General features: G+C 38.5%; 2 protein-coding genes and 1 pseudogene across 3 annotated transcripts; 1 reads left to right on the forward strand and 2 right to left on the reverse strand.

Moving 5' to 3' along the window:
* Positions 1 to 4302: 4302 nt before the first annotated feature.
* On the reverse strand, positions 4303 to 5631 carry LOC147550395 (uncharacterized; annotated as a pseudogene).
* Positions 5632 to 5864: 233 nt separating this feature from the next.
* LIP2 (lipoyltransferase 2) lies at positions 5865 to 7730 on the reverse strand. The gene is made up of 2 exons (XM_086665492.1): positions 7609 to 7730; positions 5865 to 6745 (listed from the first exon to the last, which is right to left on the reverse strand). Exons 1-2 carry the CDS (start codon positions 7609 to 7611, stop codon positions 6020 to 6022), a joined length of 729 nt encoding a protein of 242 aa, XP_086521618.1. The 5' UTR covers positions 7612 to 7730; the 3' UTR covers positions 5865 to 6019.
* A 736-nt stretch (positions 7731 to 8466) lies between these two features.
* CLC-E (chloride channel E) lies at positions 8467 to 13587 on the forward strand. 2 transcript variants are annotated; one of them, XM_086665490.1, is made up of 8 exons: positions 8489 to 9051; positions 9456 to 9861; positions 10565 to 10768; positions 10891 to 11357; positions 11531 to 11674; positions 11984 to 12091; positions 12331 to 12542; positions 13030 to 13587. In XM_086665490.1, exons 1-8 carry the CDS (start codon positions 8596 to 8598, stop codon positions 13082 to 13084), a joined length of 2052 nt encoding a protein of 683 aa, XP_086521616.1. In that variant the 5' UTR covers positions 8489 to 8595; the 3' UTR covers positions 13085 to 13587. The 2 variants fall into 2 exon arrangements, with proteins under 2 accessions (XP_086521615.1, XP_086521616.1); XM_086665489.1 differs by having other exon boundaries at positions 8467 to 9051; positions 11531 to 12091.
* Positions 13588 to 14204: the final 617 nt, after the last annotated feature.

A 14204-nucleotide genomic window follows, 5' to 3' on the forward strand; every position in this document is an offset into this window, starting at 1 on the left:
ATGACATTATAGTCACTGGTGCTTCTTCCTCTGGGTTACAAAAGTTAATTCATAACTTAAAAGTCAAATTTGATATGTCTGATTTGGGGGATCTCAAATATTTCCTAGGAATGGAAGCCTTTCGTGATACCACATCAATTCTCTTAACTCAACAGAAATACATCAAGGACCTATTAAACAAATTTGGTATGACACACTCAAAACCAGTTACAACACCTGTTTTATCAGGAAAGAAGTTATCAAAACATGATGGAATCCCACTATCTGATCCACATATTTTCAGGAGTCTTGTTGGTGCACTTCAATACTTAACCATGACAAGACCTGATATCTGTTATGCTGTCAACCAAGTTTCCAAATTCATGAACTCTCCCACTTCGATTCATCTTATAGCTGCAAAGAGAATCTTGAGATACTTAAAAGGATCACTCACTGAAGGAATTTGCATCAGAAAGTCTCTATCACTTCCCATCTTAGGCTTCTCTGATGCAGATTGGGCAGGATCTCCTGATGACAGAAGATCAACATCAGGATCTTGTGTTTTTCTTGGTCCAAATCTGATCTTATGGTCTTCAAAGACTCAACAAACTGTGGCAAGATCATCAGCTGAAGCAGAATACAGAGCAGTTTCCCATACAAGTGCAGATGTCATTTGGTTAAAGAATCTACTTCAAGAATTAGGAATTCCAATCCCATCAACTCCAATTGTGCACTGTGACAACATTAGTGCCGCATACCTTGCTGTCAATCCAATTTTACACTCAAAGACAAGACATGCTTCTATTGATTTTCATTTTGTAAGGGAACAAGTAGCTACAAGGAAGTTGGTGGTCAAATATCTACCTGGAAGTGAACAAGTTGCTGACATTTTAACAAAGGGACTCTCGACCTCAAGGTTCAATGAACTAAAATTCAAGCTCTCACTTCTAAAGAGATGCTCGGCTTGAGGGGGGATGTTAAGTGATAGTGTTTAGTATAGTGTGGGAGTGTACACTTATGTAGTTTATCTTTTGTGTGAGGTTATTCATGTAATTCTTCATAAGTACATTTCTCCTATAAATACAAATGGCTACCCTACTGTTGAGGGTGTCTTGACTCAAACTTCTACATAAACTCCCATTATCATTACTTTTTCTTGCCCTTTTGTTTCTTTCTTTAACATTTATCTGTCACCCAAGTTGTGGGCCGGGCTGGCCGATCGGGTTGTCCGAGATCCGTGATCCGTCAACTAAGTTGTGGCGCTCACCATAGTTGATTTCACGTCATCAGAGTTCATTCCACTGAGCATGAGTAGACTCCGAACCCATCAATTTGACAAATTGTGGCAGATCACCATAGTTTATATCTATCTGGTAATCACACCATCGTGAAATTCAATACTAAAGTAGTACTAATAATATATGGCCAGCGCTTTGGGGAAAGCTAAATAGTTTCCGGGTGTGAAGACTTGGTCAAAAATTGGTAGTTTTGTTTGACAATTTTATTTAGGGGGAAAGCAAAATAGCTTCTCCACTTCAGCTCTCTCTCTCCACCTCACTTCTCTCTCTCCACCTCATCTTCTCTCTCCCTACCATTCTCTCTCTCTCTCTTCTCCGATTAGGTCGTCGGCCAGAAAATTTTCCGGCGGCGACCATGAAAAAAAAATTCCCTCTCTCTCTAGAAACTCCGGCAAAGGGGTTTCCCTTTGCTGGAGTTCTAGTCTGTTCTTCAACAGAGGTCTGTTGAAGAACAAACCGGAACTCCGACGTAGGGAAACCCCTTCGCCGGAGTTTCTAGAGAGAGAGAGAGTGATTTTTTTCTTTTCATGGTCGTCGGCCGGAAAATTTTCCGGCCGGCGACCTGTCGGAGAAGACAGAGAGGTGAGGTGGAGAGAGAGTGAGGTGAGGTGGAGTGTTTTTTTTTATTTCCCTTTAAAATTTATTTCCCCGGAAAAATTTTAAAATTCTACATATTCCCTTTAAAATTTCACACCCCGAAAACCATTTTCGCTTTCCCCAAAGCGCTGGCCTAATATATTCAGCAAATTGTGGCGCTCACCATAATTTATACCTATCTGGTTATCACACAATCGTGAAATTCAATAAACATGTTTCCACTCATTCGTCCTCTTTCAATTCACCACACCACACCTCATCATGCACTAAATACGAAGTATAAGTCATTGTTATGTATAAACCAATTATGAAAGGAAATGAAGGAATTTCCAACCGATTATAGTTCAGCCCCTCGTCTCTCTTAGAAGGTTCTTTTTTATGTCGTTTCGTTTTTCTATTTGTGGTTGTTTTCATTACCATTATGTGTTAACATTACTCTATCAGCCAACAACCCTTGGCTCAAGTGGTAAGAGGTAAGTCTTCCAACTTAGAGGTCAAGGGTTCGAGGCACACGCTTATCAATTAAAAAAAAAAACATTACTCTATCATGCATTAATTAGCTACAAAAAGCCAAGTCTAGTCTGTTTATCCAACCAAATACTCAAATATGTTTTTCCATCTTGTTTCCAACCTAACAGTTCCCCACCGTTAAATATTTTGTATATAATGGGCATTTTTTTGTCGAAGAAAATGGGTTTCTTCCAGTAAATCTTAAAAGATAATATCTTACTAGGGCAATAAATGAGATTGGCTATGTGGGATGCACATAGATCATTTACTTTTCTATGAATATAAAACAAGTGGATGAAAGTGGTTAGACACAAGTGGTCGATTTTTTTTTTTGTAAGGAATACACAAAAAGTAGAATTTTGGATCATATAGCCATATAGATTATAAGACATCAAAATCAAGTATACAATTATTAGTAGGAGCGTACAAGTTTAGTAGTAATACATGTGATATCTCACACTAAAATCCATCAACACCCATAGACAAATTAGGTAAGATGTAATTGTAACTCTCTCACTAGGATCTATGTGTGGTCTGGACCATTCTGGCGGTCGTCAACCGACCTCTGCCACCCGGTCCACCTCACTCTCTATGGTCCACTTCCACTTTTTTCTGTTTTTGATGTCTCATAAAGATCTTCTTTGTAGAGGCCAGTTGCTATTTGGGAGTCCATAGACTGACCTAGTACCCTTCATCAAAAAAAATAGACTGACCTAGTCAAAATGTTTGGTTGATAAACCTTTACAACCAAATCAAATTGGTTATGGTTGGTTACTTGGTTTGGTCCCGTTGTCGAACTAGAATTGAGCATATTTTAGCGGTTGGTTTGTAAACACCTCTTTTCTAATAAATTGAAGATTTGGAACTAGAAAAGAAGGTAACTAGGTCAAACTAACATAATCACGGTGAGGGTCGTTGTGAGGAACATATACGTTTGTTTTTGTAGAATAGGTGATCATGATGGTGACGATGGTAGGTTTTTTTTGTTGCAAACGTCACAAAACAAAACCCGGGAGGATAGAAGCGAAAAAAACATTAGGACAAAAATATAGAAAATGATAAATAACCCTCCTCGTGTACTCCCTGCTGTACTCTGTTGCTTAGCTGGGTAATAAGACAAAGGATATATTAGTCTTTTCACATTATGAAAAAGACTAAAGTACCTCTTGTCCCATTAGGGTAGTACACAGAGAGTGTACTAGGGAATCCCTGTATCATCTTCGCAAAAGTATTAGTAGTCATTGTGAGGTGCACGAAAATAACACCCCCGTATAGAGATAGCAACACAACCCATTTATTAAGGCCCAAACGGCACACATAACCAAACGAGTCGTGGAATGCCAAGGTTTGGCCACACTGATCCATCCATCTAGCTACGCCCCATTAGAAACCGTGACATGGCCCACAGATGTGAACCGCCACGAGCCATGTTCACTTCAAAAACATCCCAGAGTATACGTGAGTTTTGACGTGTAGAGATGAGATAGCTCATCTTGATGTGCTAATTCAACTCATCTAATGTGCTGGATTTCAACACGTCAACTGTATTAACATGGTGAAATCTAAGCACTTCAAATGTGTTGCATTTCAGGACTTAAATGTGTGAAAATGACATTTCTACATTTAAATTTTTTCAAATAGCACATCCACAATTGAAATTTAACTTCAGAATTAAAAAAATTCCAACATCATGAGCTCTCCTAAAAATACTATGTCGTTGTTATGGGGCGAGGAGGGCAGACTTTTGTCGTCTGGCCACACCATGCCATGATCCATTGCATGATTGTGCCTAATGATTAGCCGATTAGGTACCCTGTTAAACTCGCCACGACCTTGATGGTATCATTTCGAAATGAGACAAACCTAGTGAACCACAAAGGAAATTATATAATGTAAATGTTAGTTGGGGAAAAAGTTAGGATGTTAACCAAATTTGTAGATCAAAGAAATGACTTGGTAACAATATGGAGGGGAAAATTGGAACCGACCCTTATTTGGGATTGTCCCAAAGCTTTTAAACCTCTTCTTGGATTGCATTGTCGTGATAGGAAGCTAAATCTCCATATGGACAGCACATTCAGTTGAAGCAGTCCATCTTCACATCTGTAACATCAAGCTGCAGTATCTCTGCTCTACAACCTAATATCGAACCCAGATTTGGATAGGTTCGTCCAAGATCGCCATGAACAAAATTACTTTATATATGTTCCTGCCTGAGTACATAAATGCAAGATAAAATACTGTGTGCTACCCGCTATAGGCTCAATTTTCATCCAATGTATAATCTTATCACGATCTAATGGAGATCGCCCTGAACCTAACATGCGAACATCAATATCTTCTCTACCCGCAGCATGAAACTTATAGTTGTCGCCTTTACATATAGGAAGAATTTGACTCCCTATGATCTCCTCAACAGAAGCTTCTCCTATTCTTCCATCATCAATAACCCAACGAGTTTGCCTGACATTTCTAGAATACTTTAAGTATCTACCCCCAATATAAATTGGGGTTCTGCAGCAAAGCAACTGCAAGCGGCAAGGTTCGCTCACCTTCTCTGGTGGTGATTTGAAGCGCTCACAGAATACATGATCTTGCAAACGATCTAGAGAGTTGCTAACTGCAGCATCCGATTCACCATTTTCTGTTCCTGTCTTCCTTCTCTTGTAACTATTTTCCTTCTCTAGACAATTCTCTAGCTTTATCGATGCTTTATCATGAGTATATGTTAAACGAATACAGAAAGTGCCAACACCAGATTTAGCAGGCAACAAGGTTTCAAGTGAATTTGTTATCGAACATTTCAAGGCATTCTTAACAGAAATTTGTCCAGGGAGGAACTTTTCTTTGAACCAAATCTCAGATTCATACTTCTTTTTCACATACAACCGAATAAAGCGATCGTTCGCCAAGATGATTGGCGGGATAGATACTTCAAGAGAAAATCCATCAATCTCATGACCCTCTTGCTTAAGTGACTTCACAATTGTTTCTACAACATCATTGCTATACTCCTCTTTTTTCACCAAATTTTCCTTTTCTCCAGTAAACCTGAATTGCAGTACTCCTAAACAAATGCGGCAAACTTCTGAACCTTCGCATACTTTAAAAAGTCCATCTTTCTCTATCATATGATTATCAGAACTATTAGGGGTTTCAAGGACTGAAGAGCAGATCGATGGTGATAGTAATGAGCAAGAATTAGATTGTTTGTGAATCCCAAACAATCAATAAATGCATCGAGTACAAACCCTGATGGATAACAAGTTAGAAGTGATCTTCTTTCCTTCCAACTAGCACTGTTTGGCTAAGAGACAAAGACACCATTAGAGGAATTCCAATTCCATTTGTCCTCTTGAGTACAGAGGAAAATACCTCCTGTTTGTTTAACTTGACTTCATTTCAAATTTCTCTTGATAGTCAGATCTTAAAAGTAGGCATTCAGAAAAAGCTGGAATTCAGCTACAGAATTTACAGGAATTTGTATAAACAAATTCAGATATTAGCTCATTCAAATGAAGCATAAATAATAACAATGTCAAATATCATAACAATTACAAGAATAAACAATAACAAGGCCAAGGCCAAACGTTCGTACATGCCAACATATGTGGATTGGTTTCTCGGACTAATTATCAATTTTCTTTTAATTCCTTCTGCTTGTTCGATTCCAACAAAGTCGATATGTTCTCTTTCTGAACCAGATTGGTGAACCCAAACGATTTTGCGAAACAAGAGACTAGTTGTTCTTGAATAACTTCTTCATTAGGAAGTTCGATATTTGTTTCTCTTCTCAATGATGTAACTCCTTTATTAGCAATCCCACAAGGCACAATGTGTTTGAAGTAATTCAAATCAGGATCGATATTAAATGCCAAGCCATGAGAAGTAATCCCTGATGAAATCCGAACACCAATTGCACCGATCTTTCTATCTCCCACCCAAACTCCAGTTTCACATTTATTTCCAACATTTGCTCTCACACCATAAAGAGATGCAAGTTCAATCATTGTCAATTCAAGATTTTCTACATACTTTCGAGCGCCAAATCTAATATCCCTGAGAGAAATAATTGGATATAAGATAGCTTGATGTGGTCCGTGAAAAGTTATATCTCCCCCTCTTTGTGTGTAGTGAAGCTCGGCTCCCATACTTTCAAGTTCGGACTCCGAAACTAGTAAATTATGATCAGTTTTCCGTTTCCCAAGTGTATATGTAGGTGGATGTTGTAACGACAAGAGGGTATCGGAAATTTTACCGAGTTTTCTATCAGACACGAGTTTCTCCTGAAGCTTAAGTGCATCCAAGTAGTTCATAGTGCCCATTTTCCAGATTTCGAGGCTCCTTTGTAGTCTCATACCCTGTCAATCGTGAAACTGTTAGTTTCTGGTTTTTGGTTGACCAAATAATAGTTTTGAAAGAAAGGAGCACTAAATGATATGTTATTAATCCAGCCCACAGCTCTAGAAACAAAACATATAATCAAAATGAAGCTCTCGTCAAGAAACAAACTTGGGTGAAGTCGTGCGCCTTCCTTGCCCTAAGTGGTCTTGGGTCTCTTTCACCCCAAAAACCAGCTCAAGTGGTGAGGCTTTCACACAGTTATAAAGTGACTACCACCCCCTCCCATAACCAATTTAGGCGTAACTCAGAACACAGTGTAGAAGATGCTAGATTTTGGTAATCTTCCAATTTTGGACAAAGAAGGTTATACTTGGTCTATCATTGTGGATATGAGATAATGGACGGAAACATGGATAAATTTCACCAAAAGAATACACTCTAAATCAAGAAACCTACTCCAAATCCGAAAAAAAAAAAAAATTATCCCACCATGGAGAGCAAAATCTAACAATTCAAGTCAAGAAGAGCCAATATGTTCTCTACTTGGACAAACATAGTGCATTATGTAGTTCTACCCACTACTAACTTCAATTTCACAAATGACCTAAGTTCTGCTTGGGGAGCAATGGTTCAGAACTTTTTACTAGAAGAGATTAGGCTATCTATTTAATTTTCTCCAATCATACAAAAGGCTGAAATCCTAAAATAAAACTCATTCAGACAAATCAACAAACAAGTAGTAGGTGTTCTATACATATAAGATGATTAATTTAAGTAAAATTGAAGTCAAGATTGATCAACCAATATAGGCTATAACAAAATTCCCAGAGCCAAACCCTAGTTAATTAAAGAGAGAGAGATATTGGGGAAAAAAAGTTACCATCAAATCTGAGTTTTGGATTGAAAATTGTGCTATTAGTTCTTCTTCTTCTTCTCTGGTGATGGTTTACTGGATGAGGTGAGGGTCCTTTTGAGGCTGGTAAGAGAGAGGTGATTCTGATCAGTGATCCCATATTCTCATTTCACCTGCTCGCCACCCTATTAGACCATGTTTGGGTCGTGGTCCATGCTTTCCTAATACAAAGATTTTAGGTAGAAAAATCAGACACCCACTTTATCTTCTTTCGCCTCTCCTTCAGCCTTCTGAGTTCTGACCACCACCTCTCAATTCTTTTGTAAGGATAGCTAATAATGATAGTTTATCGACGGTTCTTATCGGGGTGGAAATGAAGTGGTAGAGGGGTAGGAGAAACGCAATTTTTTCCACTCAATTTTTTGGAATTTTTACAAAGTAGAACTGTGTTTAGTACACGAGAGTAACAGCGGAATACAATTTCATCGGAGAGGAGAATTCCAAGTCCATGAGTGAAGAAGTTTACGATTTTTCTTTTAGAATTGTAAATCAAATCAACTACGAACAAGATCAATTTCTGTCAGTTTGTAATGATAACGAAATGTGCTTACCAGAACCACCAGTAGTATCTCAAAGTTTGGTAGAGCGATATGGATTAAAAGAAATCACAAACTTGGTCATGGTTCCTCTTGGATTTGAGGCGCCCCTTTAGGAGGAATGAAACTCCTTCCAATATGATTTTCTAATCCATTGCAATATGATGGAATTTCCTATTCCCACTAAAACTTTGTATGACTCCTATCTGTTTTATATTGTGGGGGAAATGGGTATCCTATTTTCCATGGAAATCTTTTATTTCCATGGATACCCATTTTCCTATTAGTGGGGGAAATGGGTGGAAACAACCAGCTTTCAAAGTAGAAGAAAATAAAAACTTTGTATGACTCTTATCTGTTTTATATTGTGTTCACAAATTCATTTGGTTGGTTGAAACTATCAATGTAGAGAGCTCTAATGGGTTCAGCTCTGGTTTTCTCTTCTTCCTGTTCAATCTGCTGTAAATTGTGTAACTACCCAAATCTGTTCTTGGGTTCTTCAAAGTTGGGTTCTTTTTGCTATAAAAAGCACAATAACTACTATCCCATTTCTCCACCATGTCTGAAATTTAATGATGTTATCAGAACTAGCAAACTTTTTATGAATGGGTTCCCAAAAAATAAAAGAAAAGTGGTATTGTGTTCGAGTGATTCCCAAGTAAGAGATGCTGATTCTAGTGAAGTTGGTAATGATAAAGAGGAAGAAGAACAACAATCAGGAGAAAATTTGAATAGAGAACTTATAGAAGAAAATGAAGAAGATGAAACTTATATTCCTTTCAAGGTGGAGAAAGAGAATGAGAAACTAGGGATAATAGCTGCTTGTTTTGTTGGTCTTCTCACTGGAGTTGCTGTTGTTCTCTTCAATAACACAGTCAGTCTGCTTCTTCATCTGAATTTGTACATTTTTGTTCTCTTTGCTGATTTATTTGATTATGAAAATTGGGAACTTTTTTTCTTACTGTATTGTTTTTGAGAACCCATTTTGTTTTTACACTTTACTTACACCTCATCTATGGGTCTCTTATACTCATTTAGATCCTAATGGCGGATTCTAATAATACTGCTCTCTTTAGTAGATAATCCTACTTTGAAGTTTGAATTTCATCAAATTAACTCTTGTTGAGGTTTTTATATGAAATGGGGTCTTATATGTGCCTATGTACCATCAACAATAAGATGTTGATTTGGCCAGGGGTTCATGTTCTGAATGACGTGGTAGCCGTAACCTCGTATATATAAAGCAAGCATTTATCAAAACAAATTGTTTAAATGTAGGTACATGAGTTGCGGGATTTCTTCTGGGACGACATCCCTTCTCGAGGTGCCTCGTGGTTGAGGGAGAGACCTATCGAAGAAACCTGGATACGAGTCATTTCAGTGCCCACTTGTGGTGGTATTATCGTTGCCATGTTGAATGGTATTCGTGGTGCTCTTGACGATACCCCTTCCCAATCCAAAGGATTTTTGGTACCATCTGATAATGTCAAAGCCGCATTTAGACCTGTTCTCAAGGCACTTGCAGCTTCAATCACCCTTGGCTCTGGAAACTCTTTAGGGCCCGAAGGTCCGAGTGTGGAAATAGGTGCATCTGTGGCCAAGGGTATTAGCACTGTTTTCGGTTTCAGTAATCAAAGCAGGACCTCTATTGTGGCGGCTGGGTCAGCAGCTGGTATCGCATCAGGTTCCACATTTTCACACTAAAACTTATTCTTGTTACTTGCTCTAAAAGTTAGGGATCACAATTTGTGTCAAATATATGTGCAGGTCTTAATGGGTGGTATGTCATATTCATCAGGTTTAGAAAAAGTTCATCATATTAGAAATAACAGCCGTTTTGGGGTAATTGTCTCTCTTCGTATCATTCTTTTTTCAGTTTTGGGGAAAAGGGATTTCTGCTATGTGGTTATTATAACAGTGTTGTTTTCCGTTATAACAGTTCTTTGACCATTAAATAACATAATTATTTTTGGGTTCTCCCACTGATTGTACCACACCTTTTCTTTCCACTTTTAACAAGTCAATGTTAAACTCTCCTCACTGATTGTACCGATCCAATGTTTCTTAGTTAAAAGTATAAACTATTAATATCCATTATACCAACCGTTATTTATTTAACCAAAATAAAAAAGAGAAACCATTCTACTGACCCTTTTTACCTTTTTTAGAAGTACCACGTTTAGATGAAAATAGTTGTCATGATTCACGGCCGTATTTCCATTACAACGATGACTGTCACGCATCACTGCACCACCATTTTACCATGTTCAGAACTTCCTATTCATATGGCACAATCAATGAAAAATGAATCTATATATTTAGCTTCTTGTCATTGTTTTCCATTTCGTATTTCCTATGTTTATACTTACACTCTCCCTCTTTGATAGGCTTCAATGCTGCTGTCGCTGGATGTTTTTTTGCTGTGGAATCTGTCTTATGGCCATCGCCAGCAGCAGATTCAGCCCCAACACTAACTAATACAACTTCAATGGTGATTCTTAGTGCTGTAATAGCTTCTATTATTTCCGAAGTGGGTCTGGGATCACAACCAGCATTCAAGGTCCCAGAATATGATTTTCGTTCTCCGAGTGGTACTACCTTATGTCTTTGTTTTACGATTGTAGTTATCATTCTCTACTTACTCTTGACCTGCATTGTTTTATTGTAAAGAGATGAAACCCAACATCCTTACTCTTACTCGTCCGTCTTTCAGAGCTACCTTTGTATCTCGTGTTGGGGATCCTCTGTGGGCTGGTATCTTTGACCTTGTCTAGGTGCACGTCGTATGCAATTACAGTTGTTGACAAATCTCACAAGGTAATTGGGATTCCGAAGACTGTCTTTCCTATACTCGGTGGCTTATCTGTGGGGTTGATAGCTTTAGCATACCCTGAGATTCTTTATTGGGGTTTTGAGAATGTTAATCTTTTGTTGGAATCTAAGCCTTTTGTGAAAGGCCTCTCAGCCGAATTATTACTTCAATTAGTTGGGGTCAAGATAATAACGACTTCCTTATGTCGGGCTTCTGGATTAGTAGGAGGTTACTATGCACCATCTCTCTTCATTGGTGCATCAACCGGCATGGCGTACGGGAAATTTGCTAGCTATGCGATTTCCAACTCTGATCCCTTTTTTCATCTGTCTATTCTCGAAGTAGCATCACCTCAAGCCTATGGCCTGGTACATGTCCATGACTTCATCTTCTCTATCACGTTAGACTCTAAATTGCTTTACATGACTTTGCAGAATTCGTTCTTTTTTACTTTTCTTATCTTTTACCTTTTGCCAATTGGTCTATCTCAGTAATTTTTATCGGAAGAGAAGTTTTGCTCATAAACGAATATTCTTTTAAGGTGGGCATGGCTGCTACTCTGGCAGGGGTATGCCAGGTACCTCTTACTGCAGTTTTGCTTCTCTTCGAATTAACACAAGATTATCGAATAGTTCTTCCTCTACTCGGAGCTGTTGGGTTGTCGTCATGGATTGCTTCTGGTCAGGTAATAAAGAGAGACTCCGGAAGTAAAGACGCTAATCTAGAATCAAAAACCAAATCCAATCCACAAATTAGTCGATCTTCCTTCAACTCGAGTGGACTATCTTCTAATTCTGCTCTTGCCAAGACAACATCAAACTCAGAAGAACTTTGTGAACTTGAGAGTTCTCTCTGCTTAGATGATAGTGTTACAGAGTTCAGTGCCTTGGAAGAGAGAATTTTTGTATCACAAGCCATGCGAATAAGATTTATTACTGTCGTAATGAGCACATTCTTAACGGAAGCCGTTACTCTCATGTTTGCCGAAAAACAGTCATGTGCAATGATAGTCGACAACGAAAATGCCCTGATTGGATTTTTTACACTCGACGACATTCAGGAGTTCAGCAAACTAGCTAAAGCAAGATACGGGCAAGATGAGGTATCAACATTATAACTTGTTTCCACTATTGTCAAGAAAACCAGCTTTAACACCTTTTTTCGATACTTCTAAACCCAATTCGGTATGTGTTCACTGATTTTTTCCCGGTGAATAACAAACAAATGGGGAAGTAAGCGAAAACTGTAACCCTGGTTAATATTTTTCAGGAGGACCGTGAATGGACGAAATCTATTGTAATACTTACCAGGTGTGCTGTTAACTAAATGTTTTTTTATCAGGTAGAGAAGCTTACTGTGTTTGAGATGTGTAACTCGAGTGAAGGAAAATGTCGAGTATTATGGACAGCGACACCAGACATGAATCTCTGTTCCGCGCAAAATATTATGAAGGCAATTGGGGTTAGTCAGATTCCAGTTGTTTCTGATCATGAAGACCACAAACGAAACCTAGTTGGCCTCTTAGACAAAGAGTGTATCGATCTTACGTGCAGGTAATCCACCCAACTCATCAATACGTATTATCTTCTGAATCCAAAAGCAATACCCGAGACATGGTTCAAGTTCTTGAAAATTTTCAGGAAAGGTGTCTTGGCTCCTAGTGGTATGGGTCATTATGATCAAGTGCCGTTTTGGAGTTCTTGGTTTATTTACTAGTCTAAACAATTAACGGTATTTCACCTAGAGTTTCTGAACGGGCCATGTTGGCTCGAAAAAGGTCCGATACGGCCCATTTTTTTGTTGGTTGCCAACACGACCTGTTTATAAATAGGTCCTGGGGACCGACACTGCCCGTTTATAAACGGGACGTGGCAGGGTAGAGGGCTTGCCTGTTATGCCTTATTCTTTTTGGGCACGGGACACGACATGGGCTGTGTACTGCCATGTGGCATGGGCTCTGCCCGTTTAGACACGTGACGCCTAATTTTGTTCATTTTATCACTGCATCTTTATTACTACTTGTTTTCGCGCTTTATGCAGAGTGGTAGCAACCCAAGAAGCACTTAGCCTATCTTCTAAGCTGGAAAAGAAGTAAACATGACGAAAAGTAGTTTGATGTGTTGGGTTGACCCAGGATAAGATTTTGTGATTGTTATTGTGATGAAATCTTGAAGATGCCGCATAGAATTCCAACATCCAATCGGTTTCTGCAAAGTTGGTTGAGCGACTCGTGTATCACAGAAGTTTTAGTATCCATTCGGAGAAACAATACCAAAGAAAGCAAGTCTTCAGATGTTGAAATCACTGTGAAACAAGGTTAACTTTTTCTATAATGAAATTGTACAGAAAGCTGGCACGATATTCACTCTTCAAGAAGAAAAGTTCAAAAATAAATCAAGTTTGAGAATTCTTCATCTTCTAGAACTTATCAGTTGGGAAACTTCCAACTAATCTATTCTTTCATTTTCTTTATCAATTATTTGTTTCAGACCTAAAGCTTTATGCGTACAAGTTCGAAGGAGTTCGCTAACATACTCTTGTATAGGCGTATGTAAAATATATTCTTGTATACGCGTATGTTGATAACATACTCTTTTATATTGTAGTGGAGTCTCAGCCATGGTAGACTAACTCAATGTGCCAAGACACATTACATATGGACTTGGAGTCACCCTACTAGAAAGAGAAAGATCTGGTAGACAATAGAAAATTTATAAAGAATTTGATGGAAGTCCACTAGAAATAAAGGTAAAGATGAAGTTGAGAACAACAAAATACTATAGGGAGATTTTAAATCCCCCCCCCCCCCCCCCCGTTTTTGTTAAAAGGCCTCCCCATGGTTTCGCTGACTTAGTAAAAGACCTTTGACTTAGCTTGGTTAAAGGGCCCCCCTCTTTGAATGAGTGAAAAAAAACCCCTTTAAAGGTGTATTTCACCCACATTAGGATTTTAGTTGTTACAATTATAAAACTTCCTAAAACCCAAATCCCTAGAAACCCAAATCCCTAGAAATTCCTCTATTATATTCTTCTTCCCTCTTCTTCCACAGGAATTGTCAACATCACCGGCGACCATCATCAACGGGGAAAGTTCATCGGAGTTGTGCAACAATCTCACATTGTTGTTGCACTCCTAAACCACTTCTCTATCCCTTTCTAAACTCTTAAACCACCATGGATGAACCAAGTTTCAAAAGTTTTGGAGAAATATCAAAG

Source organism: Eschscholzia californica, unplaced genomic scaffold (assembly GCF_041429995.1).
Source record: "Eschscholzia californica isolate CP2 unplaced genomic scaffold, dmEscCali1.0.p SCAF_3, whole genome shotgun sequence".
NCBI lineage: Eukaryota > Viridiplantae > Streptophyta > Magnoliopsida > Ranunculales > Papaveraceae > Eschscholzia > Eschscholzia californica.